The 21654-nt window shown below is 41.3% G+C and overlaps 1 protein-coding gene across 4 annotated transcripts in view; it reads right to left on the reverse strand.

Moving 5' to 3' along the window:
* SEMA6A (semaphorin 6A) overlaps positions 1-21654 on the reverse strand; it is a 127030-nt gene that overhangs the window by 14448 nt on the left and 90928 nt on the right. For 2 of the 4 annotated variants that reach the window (XM_025446801.3, XM_035696799.2), the window contains exons 12-19: positions 21497-21652; positions 19892-20068; positions 19199-19339; positions 19031-19111; positions 16580-16638; positions 13947-13967; positions 13758-13808; positions 8466-8630 (exon numbers count right to left, since the gene is read on the reverse strand). In XM_025446801.3, coding sequence (XP_025302586.1) covers positions 8466-8630; positions 13758-13808; positions 13947-13967; positions 16580-16638; positions 19031-19111; positions 19199-19339; positions 19892-20068; positions 21497-21652 — 851 coding nt within the window. The remainder of the gene's footprint in view (positions 1-8465; positions 8631-13757; positions 13809-13946; positions 13968-16579; positions 16639-19030; positions 19112-19198; positions 19340-19891; positions 20069-21496; positions 21653-21654) is intronic. The other 2 variants (XM_025446805.3, XM_025446806.3) reach the window with 2 other exon arrangements.

The following is a 21654-nucleotide window of genomic DNA, read 5'->3' on the forward strand; positions in this document are numbered from 1 at the left end:
ATTGGTGTGCAGATTCAGGCAGGCAGGGAGATGAAACAGCTTCCTACATGGCTGACATTTAACTTTTTTTTTTTTTCCATCTACCCTTTCCACAATAATCTCATCAAGACCTTAGATAAATTCAGCAAGTTGTCAGGAGGATACAAAATTAATTAGATCAAATCTACATCTCTGCCCATGCTGCTGAAAGAACAATTACAGCCTTCCACATGGGCATCTCCGTCCGTGCCCCTCCTCCCCAGCGCATGCTCACATGGAGACCTGCACATCATCTGTCCGAAAGCCTGGCACCTGACCTGCTTACAATACTGCTTTCCTCGGTTATTCAAATAGATTCCTCTTCTGATAGGTGACAGGGAAATATTAATATAGTAAAATTAAATGGTGGCACCCTGGATTATATTATATATTAGAAATATATATTATTTCTTTCTCAGTCTTCCCCAATTTCAGTATCTGATCTCGATGAAAACTCTGTGCCATGCATCCCAGTGTTTTAACTAGAGACAGGAGAAGCTCAGATTTGGAGTTCAGTTTGCTTGGAGCTTTACCTTGGATAGAACTCAGAGCTTGGCAAGGAGCATCTACCAGGGAAATGCCGGTGAGGTGTAGAAACAGAGAAGTAGATCCAGAACAGATGTGAAGTTCCATTTCCCAAACTTACTATATATATGTAAGCTAATGACCTAATATGATTGAATGATCCATTTGTTACACGTCTATCATCCTCTCGATCTGTCTTTCTCTCCTTTCGTCCCTTTTCCCCACCCATCCACCTTCCTATCCCCTCTGCTCACAGCTACAGCTCGAGTCCCTTAGCATAACTTGTAAGGCTCCAGACTACCCTTTCCGTCTCAGGTCCCATTCTGGCCCCCTAAATACCGGATTATTTTAGTCACTGCACACTCCGTACTTCCCTAGCTCCACGTCCTGATCCTGTGGCTTGTTTAGTTTGCAATGTCCTCCTTCCTCTTACCCTTCAGTACTGTTGCAAGACCCTTCCCTGCCCCCCGGCTCGGATCAGAGTTGTGTCTCCTTTCCTCTTCTCTCAGACCTCTGCTGACTCTCCTCTCCTTTACTTCCCTTACTGACTCTGCCCCACTGGCTAGCCAAGAGGTCACCTGCATGTACCCCACCCCCCTAACGAAACCATGATTTCCTTCATTTGAGAACTTAGGTTGAATTCAGATCAGCACCCACTGTAACACAGTCTGCGGATAGCACCTTTTGGCTGTTTGTTAAATGCATGAAGAAGGAAATTGAGGCTGCTGTTTTGCTTTTCTTTGAGCTAGGGTTATTGTCACCATCATTAAACAGATTTTATAGTGCTTTCTGGATTCCACTTAATCTCCTTCAAAGCCATGGGAATAAGAAATGGGAAAAAAAGGGAAGCCACATAAAGAAAAAAATAACATGTTAGGGTAACATAACAGTTGATAAAAACCTGAGGTTAAATACAATTAGAAGGAACCAATAGTTTAAACCATGCCCTTTTTAGGGACAATTTGATTTCTGAGCTATTCTCACTTTTAAAAGTGGCTTTTGAGTGGCAACTGGGTGGCTCAGTCGGTTAGGTGTCCAATTCTTGGTTTCGGCTCAGGTCATGACCTCAGGGTTGTGAGATTAAGTTGCTGTGGGCTCCGTGCTCTACAGGGAGTCTGCTTGTCCCTCTGCCCGTGCTCTATCTTTAAAATAAATAAATTTTTTAAAAAGTGGCATTTGAAAGCCACCATTCAGGGATAATCTTTTAAATTACTCTATCACATTCCAAATGCATGTATAACTTTTAGGGATAATTCTCTAAATGGTAAGATTTTTCACAGATGAAACTTTTACTTTAATTCCTCTTACATGGGTTTTTCTAGGGTTTTCTAAGAGTTGGAAGATGTAGCCTAGAGATTAGATTTTATGTACTCATTGAATAAATTAACAGCAGTCTTTTCCAGTAGGATTGCCAGGTAGCAAGTATACAGAATATCTGGTTAAATTTCAACTTCAATGGGATAATAATGCTTTGGTATAAGTATGTCTCATGCAACCTGTAGGACATACTTACCCTAGAAATTATTCATAGCTTGTCTGAAAATCAATTTTAACTAGGAATTCTGTATTTTATTTAGTAATCTTACTCTGCTACCCCTAAATAATGTGTTTTGAATGATTCCTACAAATATTCTTTGAACCCATATACACTTTGGAGATTAAAATAGCTTAACAGAGAGTAATAAAAATGATCTGAAACCTTTATGGGGCCAGTATAGCATTATTTACAAATTAAAATACCAATGGACTACATTTCAAGAATTGTATCTTGTATTTGATTAGCAGCAGCAGTAGCAACATAGATACTTTTTATGGACTTTGAAGGATAGCTTTCCTCCAATGCTCAAGACAGAAATAAGTGAATTTTAATTCAGGATGCTTGTTGGAGCAATAGCAGTCAATCCCCATCTTTTAGTGTTCTTGGGCTCTGTGCATGCCCAGTCCTACCTGGTCCACTCAGATGTGGATTGTGGGGTGGAAGGAGAAGCCTCCTGTCCTGCTCCCTGGTAGTCCTCCCCATCAAACCAAACTCTCTTCTCTGAATTCTCCAAGACTGCCCTACCGGCACATTTAAAAATGGCTGATGCTATAGGTTTTACTAATAAACACTATGCAAATTATCAAGAGCTTCAGTCTTTTTGAAACAAAGTTAAGGCTGTTAAAAATAAGCCTGAGTTTGGCAGCACCTCCACAAAATCTTAAACTATGAATCCCACACCGAACATACCTCCTCCCACCTCCCCGCTGTCCAGTGGCATATGACCACTGCTGCACTGGAGCTGAAAGGAAGGGCTGAGAAACCCTCTTCCAAGGGCTGTGTCCTTGACATCAGCCAAACTGCCTTCAGTTGTCTAATGCCCTTTGCTCAAGTCTGTGATGAGCACTTTTGCCTTGTTCATACAGGCAGTGGTGGTCAGAGAGGCTTTCTGCTGCACTTTCTTGTCTACGTGTGCTTCGTCTGTCTGGCGGTTTGCTATTTCTTGGATAGGAACCGCGTCTATCTCTAGTGTAGCCTCTAACTTCTTATTGGCATCCAGTACTGTGCTGTGGAGCCAGTGATAAATTTTGCTTGAGAGGCCTCAGAAAACATTTTTGTTATGGTAATGTTACTGAGGAAATGGCAGAGAAAATCTGGCCCAAGTTTAGGAGTCAGGAAAAGAAGAGAAGCTTGTTTTACTCTCTTTACTATGGTCATCACTAATAATTTTCTCGGTATGTAGGATCACCTACATAAAAACTTGATAGGAGCCACAAAATAACTTGACCCATTGAGAGAATCGGGGCACTTTAAAAATCGCCAATCCATTAGATTTTAAGCATTGGAGGCTGTTAAAAATGCTAGAGCAATCGGAGCCAGGCTCCCTGATCTACGGTGCTCACCTAAAATTGGGTTTCTCAGCTTGTTAATGAGTTAAGCCTGGTTCTAAGGGTTTGAGACTCAAAATAGGTAGAGTTTGAATGAGAGCAAAGGGCAAAAAGGGTCAAGTGCAGGTTACCGCCAGGTCAGAGGAACACACTGTTATCACGAGTCCGTTCGGAAACGGAAAAGTAGACAGGCAGCAGGAGTGCTGATGGAACACCTGCCTAGGCCACAGGCTGGGAAATAATAGGGCTACAGGTATACTTGGGTCCTCACTGCTGGTCTGGAGAAAAACCTCACCAGATGCTTAACAAGACTAGAATGAGTAGTTTCCCTCTAGTCTAAATCCATTTTTCTCTAAACTCCCACTTGATCAAACTTCTCATCCCCAGTCACAAAGCTCACCAGTGGGAGGAGATATCAGAAGAGCACTAGATCATCTCATTGCAACCCTCAGAGCCCAGCCAACAGGAGCGTGGCAGTTATGAATCTTGTTCTTCCAAATGCCAGAAGCGATGTTTTGGTAGTAGTTTAATCCTCATTGGACTCCTATAATTGCTCTAAGCCAAAGTAACCCAAACTTTGGTCATTCAGCTGCCAATACCACAGTTTTAGTGATACCAAGGCATCTTACCTAATAATTTTATACCCTTGTAACACTTCCTGCATTTGCATTTACTTAGTATTTTATTTAAGTTACCTTTAAAATGAATTTCAAGTAGAAACCTTATGTCACTATCATCAATGGGGGAAAAAGGTAACCATAAAAAAATAACTGAAAGCAAACAGCATTAATGTCCACCTAGTTCCAGCTATATGGCAAAGCCCCCAGTCTGAAGCCTGTCTCTTCTTGTCAGAGTGGGATAATAGCAAGTGAAGGGAGTTCTTAATCATAAAGCACCAAACTGGGACTTGCCCCTCGACATAACCAAGAAGACTGGAAGAGAAATGAAAAAGCCCTGACCATGGGTGACGGGCACTGGGTGTTATTCTGTATGTTAGTAAATTGAACACCAATAAAAAATAAATTAAAAAAAAAAAAAAAAAGAAAAAGCCCTGACCTTGCAGCACAGGGTTCAGTATTCTTGAAGGCCGTGATATCCCTTGCTGTCTAAATCCTGTCACGTAAGGAACCACCTGTCCTACAGGGAGGCCCTACTGTTGTAGGCTACATAGTGTTAGAGGAATCATTGATTAACTCTATCATCTGGAAACTTCTGTTCAGGATTGTTATGAAATACAGAGAACATACTCATCACCATACTTTACAGGCCTTATGAATCTTACTGCAATATTATTTCCCAAAGTAAAAATTGCTTACACAAATAGCTTGTACATTGATTAAAATATATTCAACATTTACTGTATGTTTTAGTTTAAATTATTCATTTGATCTCTAATTTAAATTCTGTTTCTACATCTTTTTCTTGTCTGTAATGAGTATATCCACTTGACTAGATGTAATTGATAATATCTTACTTTAAAGATTTCCCAAAATATATAAGCATACTACAACGCTGGCATTTCCAATCAAATGAGAACATCTTTGTATATATTGACTATTTTATCTGTTTTCTGACAGCTCGCAAGGACTCTATAAAGTCTGAAGTAGGGGATTTTCTTGTGTTCTGATTTATTCTTGTGTCCTAACAGCAGCGGTCAGCATTTACATTTTATATTTATGCTACACAGCTCTCTTGGCAGATCAGTACATGGCTAATTTCCTCACATATCTTGCAGTCTTCTTGGAAATCAGGTTTTATGGTATTATTACTTTTGGTCAGAAACAAGAGGCACAGGAGTGGCTATTAATTTTCAGTATTGCTTAAGCTAAAAAAGAAAGCTCTTATTTCTTTTGCTGTGGGAAGGGAGGTGGGGGGAGACAAGCCAGATCTAAAAATAAAGTGGATTTTCTTTCTTATTCATATGTAATTAGAGCCTCTTTGTAACTACTCATTACCACCTCAATAGTTATAGGATGAATAAATAATATATATTTTTAAATGTGGCAAAACCAAGAAAGAAGTAGCCAGGGCTGCATCCAATTTATCAACTTGGTGATTAAAGGGCTGGCTCTGGAGGCTCCAGACATCTAGGGACCCAGAGATAAAACAGAGCGGTTGGCTGTGTTTTTACTAATGAATCTAGGGCTTGAAAGATATCAGGCAATTTTAAAGAAAAGCAGCAAGGACAAGAGACATTAGACAAGGCCAGTAGGGTAATGAAGGGCAAGGCCAGTTACTGAGAGAGAAAATTGCTTCATTTTCGGTGATAATGCTTCTGTGAGCCTTACAGGCCCCTTCTCAGGCTTTGTTAGTATGACTGTATATGTACACACAGCGTCCGAATGCTACTCACAGTGTAGAAGGAAAGAGCCTTGGAACATTCCACAGAAGGGCAGAGGGCTTGGGTCTATTATTTTGCAAGGGGGAGGCTGAGAACAATGGTAGCAGAAGGGGGTTAGATTGCAAGGTGAGGATTGGTGCTTTGACAGAATATGAGGGACGCACAGGATTAAATAAAGACGAAAGACACAGCGAGGAAAAGAAAGAAAAAGGCAAGCAAACATACTCTGGAAATGCAGGGCTGTTTGGAGGCTGTGGTGGGAAAAAAGTAGGGTCAGCCCAGTGGTGTCCTGCCAATCTGCAGGGCAGAGCTGTGGGCTCCTTGGCTCACTGGCCTTTTATTCTGCAGCCAAAATACAAAAGGCATGGGGCACTTGACTCCTCCTCAGCTAGCTGGTGAGCGGGACACATTTTCTGCTTAGTGGGGAAATGTGTGATATTTTAGAAACAATTCCAGAGTATATTTAGCTCCTAAAGCCGGGGCACACAAATGTCACATTCCCATGAGACAATCGACCCAGTGAAAAGAGCACCCGCCAGAGGCCCTTGCAAAACCCACGAAACTCTCACATCCCGGGAGATGCTGTACGCACGGATGTGACATCATTAAGGCACCCACATCAGGAAATGAAAAGAAGCGAGGAGATCACAGATCGGGCTAAGTTAGGGGACATCGTAATGAGTCAGAAAAGAAACAAGACTTTTCCAACAGAATAACGCCATCACCAAGTCATACCACACAGCGCTTAGCAAAACAGAACAGAAGTTGAAAATAAATCATGAACAGTAAACAGAAAAACAATTCAAAGCAAAATGGAAATTAAAATCATAAAAATCATGGTAACAGGAACATCAAGCTACATTTTTTTTTTTTTTGAAAAATTTTTGGCATAACAACCCATTGTCATTGCCCCATCAAATACACGATCAATCGCCAAAAACCAACTCGAATTTGACAGGGCAAGGCAAGGAGTTAATAGCACAAGAACAGTGATCATGTTAAACACCCATGCAATCACCTCTGCCACCATTGTTTGACAATTTGTAGACTGCTTCCAGCTTTGTCAATATTCATAATAAGACCCAAGAGGATGAACGATGCTGAATTTTCAAATGATCTGTCAAAGTGTTAATTGGACTCTTTGATAACCTCCATCCCTTGGGGGAGTTAACGGTTGGAAAAGATTCATGCCACCCGTCTCCGTGAAGTGAAGAGAAAATGATTGTAACCAACAGCTAGAGATTTGGTTGACATAGCTAATGCTTTACTGGAAAAGCTGTTTGGTTTTTCAGAAGGTTACAGTGGGCAAACACAGAGGGATTTTACGGAGCCATCTCTTCTTGAGAACTCGGCCAAGACAACCCATCTGAGGTCTGGAGCCACACATAACAAATAATGGCACATGCGGGGCAGGGCTTGTGGCCTGCCCTGAGAGTTCTGTCCCAACACCGATGAGCCTGGTGCTTTCTCGGAATGGAAAGAATGGGAGTGCCTCCACCTTCAGGAGGCTGCGGAGACAAAAGCCACTCTTCTTAAGATTCAGGGTGGGGAATATGAATGAGAAGTCACGAGGGAATATCAAATTGATTTCTGAGGGGACGTGCTCAAGGACTAGTTGAAAGGGCGACACTTCGCATTGTGGCTTGGCGCACAGAGCAGCAGAGCGTACGGCGCTCTCCGGAGGGGAGTCACCAAAAAAGGGTGAAAATCTGGCCCATGCGTCTGCCTGGCAAACATTCTCTCAAAGTAAAGATGGAAATACGTATATAGAAAACCCTGAGTGGGGGGTGAGGGGTGTGGGGGCCACGACCAGAGACTGGCCCCCAAGGGTCACTGTGGCTGGTCTGCCCTCGAGACTCACACCCCTGCTTGGATGAAACCCTTGAAAACATATAGAAGTAAACAATTCTGAATGAGGGGAAACAGCTCTCAACATAACTGGGCTTTTCAGTCTCTGATTTACAAGACTGTTTTCTGGACAAGTAAAGGCCTCTTCGGTCGCAGCTGCAACTAAAGTAGGATGTGTTACCAGAAGCAGCTACTGGCGAGAAAAGAGAGGACATTTCCTGTCTCTAGTTGAGCAAAGAAAGCAGGGGAGAATTTAGGACAGTTCACAGTAGAGTCCCTTTCATTGAGCGCAGCTTCCTTTCCGTTTTAAATGCATAGCAATTCTGCTTGATTAAATAACATATTTTTTGTTTTAGCTGTTGTCCTCAAAGGGCAGTTACAGTACATCGCAGGACCACGGCTCTATTCAAATTCAGCACCATGCGTGAGTGAGGGACGCCACCAGCCAGAAAAGACTCTGCCCTGCGATTGCTCCATTCACTCATTAAACGGGCCTTCCCATGGGTTACGTGTGCATGCCAAGCGCACTGCGTTCCATCCCGCTGCGGAATGGGAAGAGAGGACCCAGATTCACAGAGTGAGCTCAGACGAGTGGAGGGATCTGCTTTGGGCCAAGCCGCACCTCTTTTGGATGGAGGAGGCTCAGAGATGTGTTATTTGTTTTGTGTGGTTTCTCCTTGATCGGGGAATAATTTTGGATCCAGCCTCGCACAGAGGATTGGATGGCAGTCTTTTCTGAGAAGCTTTCAATCAGGGTGTGTTGGAGGATCCTTAAACACTGCTACGATTCAGCTGGAAGCAGTTACACAGTCCTCCTCACTTTCCCCTCCCTCTCCCCCCAGAGGAAGAGGCATTTCCAAGGCCTTACCCTTCTTGTCTTGGTGATTACGGGAAGACACCGCCCCCAAAGAGTCTGTGCTGTCAGGTGAATCGAGCAGATCCTTCCAGTCCAGCATTCCTGCCCTAGACTCATACCCCTCTTGAGCCGCCGCATCTGACGTGGTGGTGCTGGGCAAAAGGGAACTGGAGTGCCCTGTTTTCATCACAAATACAGTTAGGGAAAACATCGCTGGAGACCCCCACATTCCCTTTGCTCGGAGGCCAGGAGGTGGACACCCAAGCTGGCTGTAAGACTGAAAGGAGACTGCCCTAGAAATAACAAGCTTGGGTACTGAGGCTCAGCAGAAGACTCCCTGCGCCTGCAGGTAGAGGATGAAGGGCCAGATCGTATCTCTGCTGCTTGCTGGGTGAGCCTGGGAGATTCACTTAATCTCTCTGGGACTTGTATTTCCTTGTGCACAACATGGGGGGTGATGTCACTTACCTCCCCGTGTGGAGAGGATAGAGTGACATAATGGTGAAAAGTACTCAGCAGTGTCTGACACACAGCTCATGCTCAAGAAATAGTAGTGTCCCTTCTTTGGCATTCCCCTAGCACCACTAAAGGCAAGATGTGTCCATTCTGGAGGACACCCTTTGTGACTGATGGGGCTGGTTTATGGTAGTGGATGAGCTTCTCGCCTGTAGCAACAGCTCAGCTGTCCTGAGCCCTTCTCCTGGAGCCTTTCTCATGGATGGGGTGTCTAGTTTTCAGCTTCAACTCAACTTCACAGGTTGACCATTTCTAGAAGAAGTGACTGCTTTCTAAAGGGAGCTACTCACAGCACCGCTTCCCTGGAATGACAGCCTCAACTGCCCCTTGTTGCCATGGCTGTGCCTTCTGCAAAGTCAGTTTCATGGTTTCGTGACTCATTCTTGGGAGAGTTTGTTCTTGAGGCCACGCAGTCTGATGTGATTCAGGTTAGAAAGGGATAGCTTTTTGAGACCCAGAGGGGCCTACAGCCTACCACAAGAAAAGAATGGCCAGGCTGGGAGTTACAGTAGAAACTCCGAATACTTCCTGAGAACACATTCCCGAGCTTTCCTTTCATCATTCCAGAGGGTTAAGTACAGGTCACACCAGGTGCTTTGAGGCAAACTGTCACAGTGAGTTAAAGAAGCCCCACTACCTGTTTTCTCTGGTAGAAATAAAATTTAACTTCTCCCTGATTTCCAAGTAGAATCTTTGGCCTATTAAACCCTCTTACCTATAGCCACCTCTTGGACAATGTTTGAAAAGACATCAAGGCAACTACTGTGAATATGTGATCAGCGCCTCTGGTAGAAAGTAGGACAGATTCACAAATGGCTCAAACCTTGGGCTGTGATCACCATGTATGTGATAAATAAAATACTGGTGACCAGAAAGATTATGATGAACAATGCACTGCAATCTTCTTTATCACAGTTACTATAAGAAGTTGGGTTTCCAGGAGACTTCAGTACTGCCCATAACAGATAACATATGTAAAGAAGACAATGGGAAAAAGCAAACGAGCCAAGTGGCTCACTTAAATTATAATGATTTCTGTGGAAGCATCACTCATAAATGCCACCACAGAACTTTGGTAACATTTAAGAAACCTCTTTCTATGTAGAGTTTGTTTGGCCTCCGCTCAGCTTCAAACATTGGCTTTGTTGCACATAGTTGGGTTTATATCCAATTGTTAAGAACATGTTCATTTAAAACTAAAGAACGTTTGCATTCTAGACTTTCTGTTCTTTCATTTCTGGGTTTCACAGCTCATCTTAGAATACTGATAAGAGAACAGGAGTAGGAAAACTAAGCGGGACTTGGAAATGCAGAATTTTTTGACTTCTTTTTTGCTTATATCGAGGTCTAAATCATAGCCCCTGTTTTCTACTCCTGAAGTCTACACTGCTCTTAGGCAATATATGGTCAGCCTAACAGAGAATTCAGCACCCAGCATAAGCAAACTATTAGAAATTGTTTTGTAGGGAGTTAGAAAGGGGAGAATGAAAAAACAAAACAAAACTCTTTTCTCCAAGTAGCAAGAATTTCTTTTACCTGAATTGATATGCATTTTGAGTACTTTCAATTTAACTGTGTTCAAGGGGCAATTTTATGGTAATGCCCTAAGTATGGCTTAGGGAGAACATTTCTTAATACGATAATCTAGGGGAAATATATGCCTAAGGGGCACATTCTCCGTCAAAAGATTTCCTGGACCATATGCTGCAAATACATGGAAAACTCATTGGTAATGGAAAGCTATGGCTATGAGAGGAAATTAATGTGGACCAGATGGTAGTTAGGTAGGAAAATGCTTTACACAAATGTGAGAAATCAGCTCCTTCCTATTGCTGAAGTGTTAGTCTAATACCCACCACATCCCCTTTTTCTATATGTAAATCTAGAGAAACCATGCATCTGATGTACTCAAAATTAAAGAAAAAATTGAGCAGCATGAGGTTTGTATTCTTTTAAACTTATGCTTGAGGATAGGCAACACGTGTCACTGGTGAATCAGAGAAAGCAATACTTGATTCTCAAAAGTTTTAGAACCGCTTTGTAAGAGCACCATAAAGTAGTAGTCCTTAGTTTGAATTCAAAGAGGTATATTATTATTACTATTTCTCCAACCTTAAAATATGTTACAAGGAAATCATTTCTCTTCTTCAAATCACTTCTAACCAAAGCAATGATGCAAAAATAGGCATTTATTTGTGGATATGGTATTATAGGTCAGTAGATTCAGAGCCTAGGATTTTGTCTGTTAATGACTTATGAAAGGTCATGTTTTAATCACTGGAGCTTATGATGTATTCTTTTTTTTTATTTTTTTAAGTAATCAATCTTTCCATCCAATGTCGGGCTGGAACTCATGACCCTGATATTGAGAGTCGTACAATGTACTGACTGAGCCAGCCAGGTGCCTCTGATGTACTATTCTTATAATATGCAAAGAAATAGATTTTAGAAGTTAACTTTAATATGCATCATATCGTTTCTCTATATCTACAAGTCTGTGATTCCAGAGGTTAGAGACCCTTCAACCCACTATTACCTATTAACAGTGATTGTAGCCAATTAGACATAAAACAAGAAACACTAAATCAATACGAGACAGAGAGAGGGAGGGAGAGAGGAAACAGGGTCCAATTCACTAAAAAGGGGTTCTTGGGATGTAACTACTACTTTCACCAAGAAGAGAGAGTGTATGGTTTATTTTAATGATTCCTTTTTCTGAGTTAGGCAGTTCAAGTTTTAAGGCTTTCTCTATGAGCTTGCACTCAGCCACTGAACATTTTAGGAGGACATGCAAAGGACACAGCTAGGAACAGTGGGTGCGTTTTGGACTTTGTGGTTGGCTTCCTAGTCTATATCCATGCTCAATCTGGTCTTTCCTTTGATGGTAGAAATACAATGTGCGTAGTCCAAATCCCCGTATCCTAGTAGGCACTCAACACATATCTGCTGAGTGAAATAAGTCTATTCTAGGTTTTTTAACTCCAAAATAAGCATCTCTTGGACTAGTTTGTGAAAAGAAAGTCTCCTATGTTTTTGTAAGTAGTGTCTGGACCATTTCTTATTTTGGTGATCAATCATCTAAGCACCTCATACTGGACAGACTTAGCCTAAAACGGACAGGATCATTAGTTGAAAGGACAATTTTCACTCCTCTTCAGTTTCATCCCAGAAGCCACTGATCAAGAGCTGAAGGCAAACAGGCATTATCCCTTAAAATGTTAATATGGAGGAATGAATAATTTCCTTTCCCTTTGTAAAGGAAATAGGAGAGATCCACAGATTGGAAGGTGATTTGTGTTCATAAAAAGCATCCCATCGTTTAATTATTCTTTCCATATGAGAAATTACCTGGGAGTTAAAATTGGTCTTAGTCCAGTTGATGAATGCTGGGGAGGTTCAATTAGATTTAAGATCTGAATTCCTCAGTCTCTGGTAAAGATTATTCAATTATAGGAAATGATTGCAAAGTATGATAGTGGAGGAGAGCAGATGCTAAGTGGATTCTCCTTCTGAAGGGTGAGCTAAGCTAGATGACATCTGCCTTGCGTCATCGATGAGACTAAAAGTGGATGAATTCCGGGGGCCCATCTGCTCTACATCGCCGCCCTTCACCAGGGGCACAGTCAGGAGAAGCCAGAAGTTGTTTCCTACATCCGCCCAGCTCACTCAGGCCCGCATAGTCTTTGGGACTTCCAAAGAGGCTTTTTATTTCTACAAATTAGACACAGGGAGCAAGCGTTTCCGTAGAGCTAGTAAACACATTTATTTGCAGCCACCTTGAACTACTTCTTTGAATCCTAAACTTGCCTTGCTTACTTTTCTTTCCTTTTTTTCTCTTCCTTTCTCTACATTTAAAGACTGTCCTGGAATTGTCACTGTTACATATTTTTATAACACAAAAGCTATAAAATATTTGTGCATCAGTGAAACTCTTAGTCCTCATTCCAAAACAAAACTTAAATCTACCATCACACGTGTTTTTCATATTTAAAAAATAACACATGAATAGTTTACCCTATAAACATTTAGGGAAACTCTGAGAAACAGCAATGGAACACTTGAAATCAACTACATTTCAACTTTTCTTATCAAGGGCTCAGAATATTCTGTTTATGGACTTTATGGCTTTGTTTAATGTAGTGCCTGTATTTCAGGGCAGGAACAATGGGATAAATCCTGTTTGCACATCATCTCCACTGCGTCACACTTCCTTGTATACATTCTGAAGAACTCTCACTGCAAATATGTCTAAATATTCATACTCTTTGTGAACTTAAATTTCGATGGCTAATTTTCATGTGATGTTGGAAGGGTTTGCCTCAAGAGAACTGGTATCTGCATGCTGTATAGATTTTTTTCCCCTGCAGAGGGCATTGCCCTGAAAGTCAGCGTTTTAGGGAATGGTACTGTATCAGTTAAGAGCTATGGTCTACTACTTCTAAGCACTATTCTTTTATCTTGGATATACTTATGTCCAAGAGCGATTTCTTCTCTCTCAAGAACTCATTAAATATATTCACTAAATTCCCTAAGGTTGGCGAATTTCATGTTATGTGGATTAAAAATGTAGGAACCAGCCTCATATGTCAATTATTTCTCACAGGCAGTAATTTTTGAAGCATCATGAAACTGATAAATAATTTTAGTGAATTGGTACCCTGAAGTAACAAGGAATCTGGTCCATGATGTTTAGGGATGAAAACTATAAACTACCACAGGATGAGTGGCTTGAAAATACCAAAAAAAAAAAAAAAAAAGAAAAAAAGAAAAAAAAATCCGCAAACTGACCATATACTGTGTTGTAAGACATTTCATGATCTGGAAGAGGAGTTGAAATGTCTATAAAAAAAATAATGAGGATAAAAAAATTAATTAAAAAAGAAACCTAAGGTTTGAAAATACTCAAGAGGATTAGTGAAACAGGGTTTCCCACATAGATTTCCATCGATTTTAAATTATGAGTAATTTCTTCCTTACCATTCAGAGCCACGAAGGAATCTGGAAGACAAAAGGGAGGAGAAGGTTACTTAATGTTGAACACTCTGCTTAGTGTGACTTACATAATAAGTAGGAATGAGCTAATACAGAATTATGCTAACATATGATCCCCGGTACTAAGTAAGTGCTTTTTAATTTCTGCTTGTAACACAAGATGCTTTATATTGGGTCCGATTTCACACCCTCCTATCTCTTCCCTGAGTGAAGTTTCCTCAAAGTCACTGTTTTTGTCGCCAAGATTCAGAGAAAAGGCAAGAGGTAGTAGAAGGGATGGGAACTGCAATTATATGTGACTCTGGGAATTTAGGCTTTACTCTCTAGAGGGATGTATATATGGGTAAAATAAGTGACACCTGGACCACACTTACAAAACACTTTTCTTTACATTCTCTTTTACTTCATCCTCTCAACCATCCTGTGGGGAACGGTCTGGTATCACAGTGTTCTGAACTCAGCAGAAGTTTTAGTTAGGAAATTAAAAACCAAAATAAAAACAATCACACACAAATTTAGGCAACACACACACACATACACATGTGTGTGTGTATGTGTGTGTACAGTGAGTCTGGGTCAGATCACTGGTTCATTCAGCTTGCTCCTCAGTCTCTTGACACAGACTCTTGCCTATTTCCTCATTTTCCCTTAAAATCCTGTGCAAAAGTCACTGTGCACCAACTCTCTAAATCCTCTGAATGCTTTTATGTGAATAGGTATGTCTAACAGAAATAGGTCATGCTCCAGTGAGAGCACAGAGAGCAGAAAAGCCACTAGGAAAGGCAACAGAGGGTCAGTTGTACCCTCCTGCCCTAAGCCAGGCCCTTAGTGCTTCACCAGGGGTGGAGTTCAAGGTTAGGTAACACATGAAAGCACTAAGACTTGACCCCTGAGATTGAAGAGTAATTCACTGGCTTGGGGCCTGTGTTAGATATGGAGGCTTTCCTTTGTTCCTTTGCCCAAAAACACATGTAGTGTGATGCCACTGGTGTCGTGGACATGTGATAGAGACGGGAACAACCATTTTCACATTTTTCATGTGTTTAGTTACTCGGTCCCAATTGACACCCCTATTTTCTACAGATGCCCAGGCTTCCAAATCATTAAAATAGGAAGAATATTATTCATTGAAGTCAGCTAATTAAGTTTGCACACACAAACCAGAACTTGTTTCTCTGAAAATGGAGCCATAAGGCACCAACATGATTAACATGATTTAAGATCCACTGATCAAACATCAAACTGTTTCACTGCACACAAGGAACACAGGTCTTTTGGTGATGACACCATCTCCTCTGTGGATTTCTTAACTCATACATTAGGTGTTTGAAGCCCTAATAAGCTTTTGCCAATATGTAATATTTGCAAACAAAAAAAGAAAGCGAAGAATTACGAGATGAGGCTACCTGTTGCCCTCTTTATCTGATTATATTTGATCTCCAAAAAAAGGTAAGGTAGGAAATTGAATGGTACCTTAGAGTTTGAAATTTCAGTACTCATGGCAAAGATTGAGAGTTTAATCCATGATTTTCTTTTTTTTTTTAAGATAGATAAATATATTTATTTATTTATTCATTGATTTATTCATTCATGAGAGACACAGAGCGTATGCGAGAGAGGCAGAGACACAGGCAGAGGGAGAAGCAGGCTCCATGCAGGGAGCCTGACGTGGGACTCGATCCTGGGTCTCCAGGATCAGGCCCTGGGCTGAAGGCGGCACTAAACCGCTGAGCCACCCAGGCTTCCCGAATCCATGATTTTCATTATGGAATTAGATATCAGAGTAATGCTGTTCCAGTCCCTTAGGAGCTATTTTTTGCGTGCCTTTTTGAGTCTAAGCTTCCTGGAATTCATCATATGTAATGCTTAAAACACTTCAAACTACATATTTTCCAAAAGAATGGCATTATTCTCTAAATTGGCATTAATAAACATTTTAAGGAGAATATCCATGTTAATCAGATCATAGGACAACTGGACAAATGTCTGACCAGGATCTTTTATATGAAGTTAGAACTAAAATGTTACCATTTAATAACTTTTGAAATGAACTCCGAAGCAAGCATAATAGGTTAATTTCTATAAAAAGGGTTATTTTGAGTCATCTTGTACTTAGTGGGTTCTTCCTGAAATCTTTTTCTACGGCAAATGGTAATAGACATAAATCTAATTAAAAATAATTACTTTTATTAGTCGATATGTTCAAGAAGAACAAAACACTCCCATTCAATTAAAAAGCTAGAGTACAGCAATCAATCTTCTTATTATTTGGCTAAAAATTATGGTGTAATAACACATTTTTTTAAAACAACAAAACCAGTTTTTTAATGGAAATGCTGATCTAACGTACTGCTCTGCTATAATTAATATCCTCTAAGAGTGAATTGGTTCCATGGCATTGTAACAAGGAAATAGGTGCCAGCATTTATAGCAACAGCACTGATGACACTGGCTTTCAAACACAGTTTTCTTTATTTGATATTTAGAAGATGATTTCTGTTACTTCTGCCTGTCTTAATGCCAGCTGCACCTAGTTCCACATGTGAGGTAATGTTTCTAGGCCATCCGATAAAAAGATCCTTGCACAAAGATGAGCATGGATACAAAGCTTTACTTACTGTGACAGTCTCCCAGGCCATCTGTATTGCCACGTTCTATGTCCTGTTCAAATGTCAATCTTAAAAAAAAAAAAAGGCAGGGGGAAGAAACAAATTCAATAACACAAGTCATTACTCCAGAATGAGTCTGAAGTTTAACTAAAGAAATGAACACAGTTTGATAAACTAAATGGCAGGTGCAAGAAAAAGTAGATAACAGCTGGAAAATTTCTCTCGTAAGTTTAGAGAAATGAGTCTTATGTGCTTCTCCGAAGAGAAGCCATGGTTTAAGCAGTTAATTCCGATATTATTCAGGGAGCTAATTAGTTTGCGGATTATTTATATCTTTCTTTTACGGATTCTTTGAGCATAAGAAATGCTCAAACATTTAAACATTTAAAAAGTTTGGATGTTAGCCTAACTCTTTATAAGTTTATATAGAAGTCTATATTTTTTTTAAAAAAGTCTCTTCCTCTCTACTTTTCCTTTGACTCCCAGAACTGCCTTCCCAGACGTTGATTTGTTTTTTTGCTTAGAAATAACCTGTATAACAAAGTGTTCAAAGGAACAAATGGCTGGTGGGCATGTAGCATGCTCGAGGGGCTCGGACGTGGTGGTGCATTGTGCTGAGACCACCTGAGACTCTGTGGCCCTGTGACTGCCACACTGCCCTCCTGCTCTACATGCTAACTTTTCTTTCAAGTCTACCATTGGGCTGTACAGGCTGTTTAACAAGACCAATCTTAATATACCTACGTTGATTTTTAAAATAAACGCATTGGAATCATTCAGAAGACTGTCCTTTTTGGGGGGAGCTTCATGCTATTTCTCACAGGATCATTAAAACTTTATTTTGCAATTGCCTTTAGATTTTATTTTATGGACCATTTAGGAAAACTATCTGGAAAGTTACACCTTGATCTAATAATTCACCACGTTTGTTTTCCAGTGTTGTTTCTGTTAAAAATCAAATTTATATAAAAAGGATAAAGGCTTTCAGTGGTAGTAAAAGCCACCCTCCATCAGGCCCAGAAGGCAATTTTCCAAGGAGAGGGCCGCATGTTTGGAGCAATGAAATATATATGTGGATCCTTAAGAAAACAATTCTGGAGTTCACATGTTGACTTAAAAGTCATTTATTTTTTATTTATGCATTACAGAGAAATCACAAGTAGGGGGTACAGAGGGAGAGGGAGAAGCAGATTCCTGGAACCCGATGTGGGGCTCGATCCCAGGGCCCTGAGATCATGACCTGAGCTGAAGGCAGACACTAAACCAACTGAGCTGAACAGGCACCCTGACTTAAAAATGATTTTTAAAAGTCAGTCTTATTACCTTCGGTCACACCTTGACTATAGAAAGGAGACAGGTCATTTCTTAGCTTCCGTCAATGAGGTATGTGATCCTCACTCCTTCGCTTCAAGGGTTCTCATGAAAAGATGCAAAGCTCTAACACTAGTATGTCAACATTGCTACTTGTAAAGCTGATATAATAATATATAGTGAGTCAACCCTTTGCATTAGTCAGATTTCCAGGTGAGACTTTAGAGTTGTCATGAGCTATGTCTGTGGGAATACTTTTCCCTCAAATTATGCATGTGGTGGTCATCAGATTTGCCCTCCTGCCTGTCTAGCTATTCTATAATAGGAGAGGAGGCTCAGAGAGATGCCAAGACAATTCTTTGCCCTCTTGGATCTGGGGATGTTGAAGGAATGGCTCGGAACTGTGCTGCCATATGGCACCTTCCTTGAGTTGCCGTAGCTTGTCAAGGACGTGCACTGGATTTCCTATCCACTGAAGTAAAAACGAAAAGGAACCTTTTAACTAATGTCATCTCAGCATTTAAAAGCTGAGGTAACAATTTTTAGCACCAAAATCATGGGCATGATAGACTGATCTGATCAGCTATGATCTGCTGGAGAACTGCCATGAATTGATTGACTCCCTAATGAGTAATAGGGTCAACTGTTCTTCAGTGCAGGAGAATGGTTTATTGGATGCATACACCACACTTGCAGTACAAATGCAGTGCTTAACAAATACTCTGTGATCTCTCCTCAGCCCTACATGGTCAATTAGAGAAGCCAGTTTTGCTATGGCCAGACTAACCACAGCACTAATCTAATTGGTACCCTACTGCCCCCTTTTCTCGGCTGTTCTTACACTGTAGTGATCAAGGCGTGCACCTTCTTGTCCCTCTCTCCAGGGAATACTTAGAAGCCCACTGTGTTTCTTTGCTCTGTGTTTTTAATCAGTCTGGGGATGGATGATTAATCAATTGGAAATCTGCCACATGCGATGTCGGGGTGTTCTATGAAATGGGAAAAGGAAGGAGAATGGCTGGCAGCTCCATTGATGAGGTTTGTGCACAGAAGGCTCGGTGGCAGTGGTGTATGAGAGCACAGTTAAATACGTCTAGGATGCATAGCAGCCAAAGGCCACTTTACACTTACACACCTCAGGCTCCTTACCTGCTGCTGGGTGACAGATGGGCACAGGAACCTGCTTCCTTTACCCACCCACAGTATGGGTCTCTGGAGGCGATACAGGTTCTGCAGGAAGAACATGACAGTGAGCTACCCAGGACTCCTTTCTAAGCCGTGGGGACTTCCTAATGTTCAGTGAGGCCAAATACATACTTTTTACACTTCCCGTGTCGTTCACACCGGCCAAGGGGAAGCTTTATCACGCAGGTGGAGAATGCAACATACAGAGAGCTGCTTGCTTTGTCCAGTTGCATGCCCATAATCCTCTTGTCCTCTACTCCATCATAGCTGCACCTAATTTATAAGGCAGGGTAATAGCATTCATAGTCTCTCTAGAGTCTGTTCTCACTTTCCTGCCACCTCCTCCCACCCTGCCTTCCAGCCCACGAGGTGATAGCTTTTTAAAAAATATTTTATTTATTTATTCATAAGAGACACATAGAGAAAGGCAGAGACATAGGCAATGGGAGAGCAGGTTTCCGGTGGGGAGCCTGATGTGGGACTCAATCCCCTGACTCCGGGATCATAACCTGAGCCTAAGGCAGATGCGCAACCCCTGAGCCACCCAGGCATCCCCCATGAGAGGATAGCTTAATCTCATCTCACTAAAGATGAGACATCCTCTAAGGTGTCCTCCACTCCCCCACATGTGTGTATCTATATAAGCACACACATTATTGTCGAGCAGAACATAATGCCTTTTATATATTAAAATTTTTTTACAAATAATGTTAAAAGTCACCTAAAAATGCCTGAAACTGAAGTCTGCTGTCATCAGATTTTCTCTGAATGAAAAGGATCATAACAACAAATAATTACTAAGAAACAGCCAAATATTCTACGTACTTTTCTGGATTATAAACGCTCATCTCCTCCAGGAAAAGGCTGTCATTTAGGAAACCACTGTTTCCTATCCTGGCCAAGAACTTCAAGATGATTCCCTTCTCTGATCCCAGGAAAACCACAGTGTGATTCTGATATGGCCCAGCAGCAGTGTCCACCGCAATTTTGGTCAGGCGGTATCTAAAATGACAGGATCACAGTTTTTATCTCTTTGTTGGTCTGTCATTAAAGGGTCCCCTTTTCCACTTCAAACATTGTGACATAGCTCTCTAGTAATAACTTCAAGAAAAATATATGCATATAGATAATGTTCTCAAGCTGTTCTGGTCCTTCATTTCCACATGCAGAGCATTAGTATGGCTCCAAGGGGAGGAAAGGAGGTATGTATTTGTGGAGGCCAAGTCACATAACAAATAGACAGCCATAACCATCTGAAACCACTCAGCAATGATCTCTTCCATGAGCAGCAAGGAAAGGCTGAGGTCTCCCAGGAAGAGGAGAAGAAACACTAACTGAACTCATTTAATATTTCACTTAACATTGAAAAGAAAAGCAGCAGCTACCAGTTTTCTGTACTCTTCCTCTGAGGCGCAAAGCCTCGTCAAAAAAATGTCAGATTGGAAAGCTTTCCAAGTGAATATAGAGGGGCTGAGAGTACTGAAGGATGGGAAGGTGGAGTGCTGATAGCCTCTTGATAAATAGGAGGATGTGCAAGCCAAACGAGGTCCATTTAGAGCCATAGACGAAGGGCAGCAGTCTTGTCACATGCCTACGATAAGTTCTATTGGGCATCATCTTTCTCGGGTATCTCTCAGCTGTTCACCACTCCACGAATGCCTTGTCTGTGCCAAGCACCTTGGCAGAAACCAGAAAACATGGACCATCCTACAAGTTATATACCACAGTTTCCATCTTATGGGTAAGAGCCATTATAGTACTTTAAGATCTTCCAATAAAGTCACCGCTTAAAAATGGTGGTAAAGTTGAATAACATTTTGTTTGATGATTACTGCAATAGGAGGGTACTTGGGAAATCCCGTTGAATTGTTTGGAAATAAGCTCTAAATAAATACAAGAAGGAGTAGTTAGTGCTATCACAAATTTCTAATCAATTATCCCTTCTCTTCTGGCCATCCCAGCAGATTACAAATGGTACAGTATGAATCCTTCACACTAGCATACTTATGCAAATGTTGCATTCATCCCTGGTTTGTTTGACAACCAACAACCCAGGGGTGTGCTTGGATGGAATCTGGAGCATGTTTCTGCAACCATATCCAACCAAACAGGTATCCAAATCCATCGATTGGTTCTCCTTCACTGCTTTTCTATAGAAGACTCTAAACCGGAAGGAGATTATCTTCGTTACCTCTAATTATTGGCATGTGTCCAATTAGCCTGAAAATATCAGAACTCTTCTCACTGGGAATGTGGTTATGGGGGTTTTGTGGCAGGCACCCAACTGGCCAGCATTTCATAGCTGACTCAATGCCCAGGATAACAGAAGATGTTTGTGACATTTTAAATCACAATCCACTGATAGGTTCTGTGAGCATTGAGATGGAGTGGGGAAAAATCCATTTAGGACGTGATTTGCTTGACACCCACCTGACCATCGTCCTGAGGAACCATGGCCTGTTGATGACAGAAGGCACAGCCTCATCCATGAGTGGGTGTGTTTTGATGAAGTTCAGGGTATCATCAGGAAACTCATTGGAGGTTGTGTATTTTTCTAAGGACGACGAGCCAGCACAGCAACCTGGCCT

Source organism: Canis lupus, chromosome 11 (assembly GCF_003254725.2).
Source record: "Canis lupus dingo isolate Sandy chromosome 11, ASM325472v2, whole genome shotgun sequence".
Classification (NCBI taxonomy): Eukaryota; Metazoa; Chordata; class Mammalia; order Carnivora; family Canidae; genus Canis; species Canis lupus.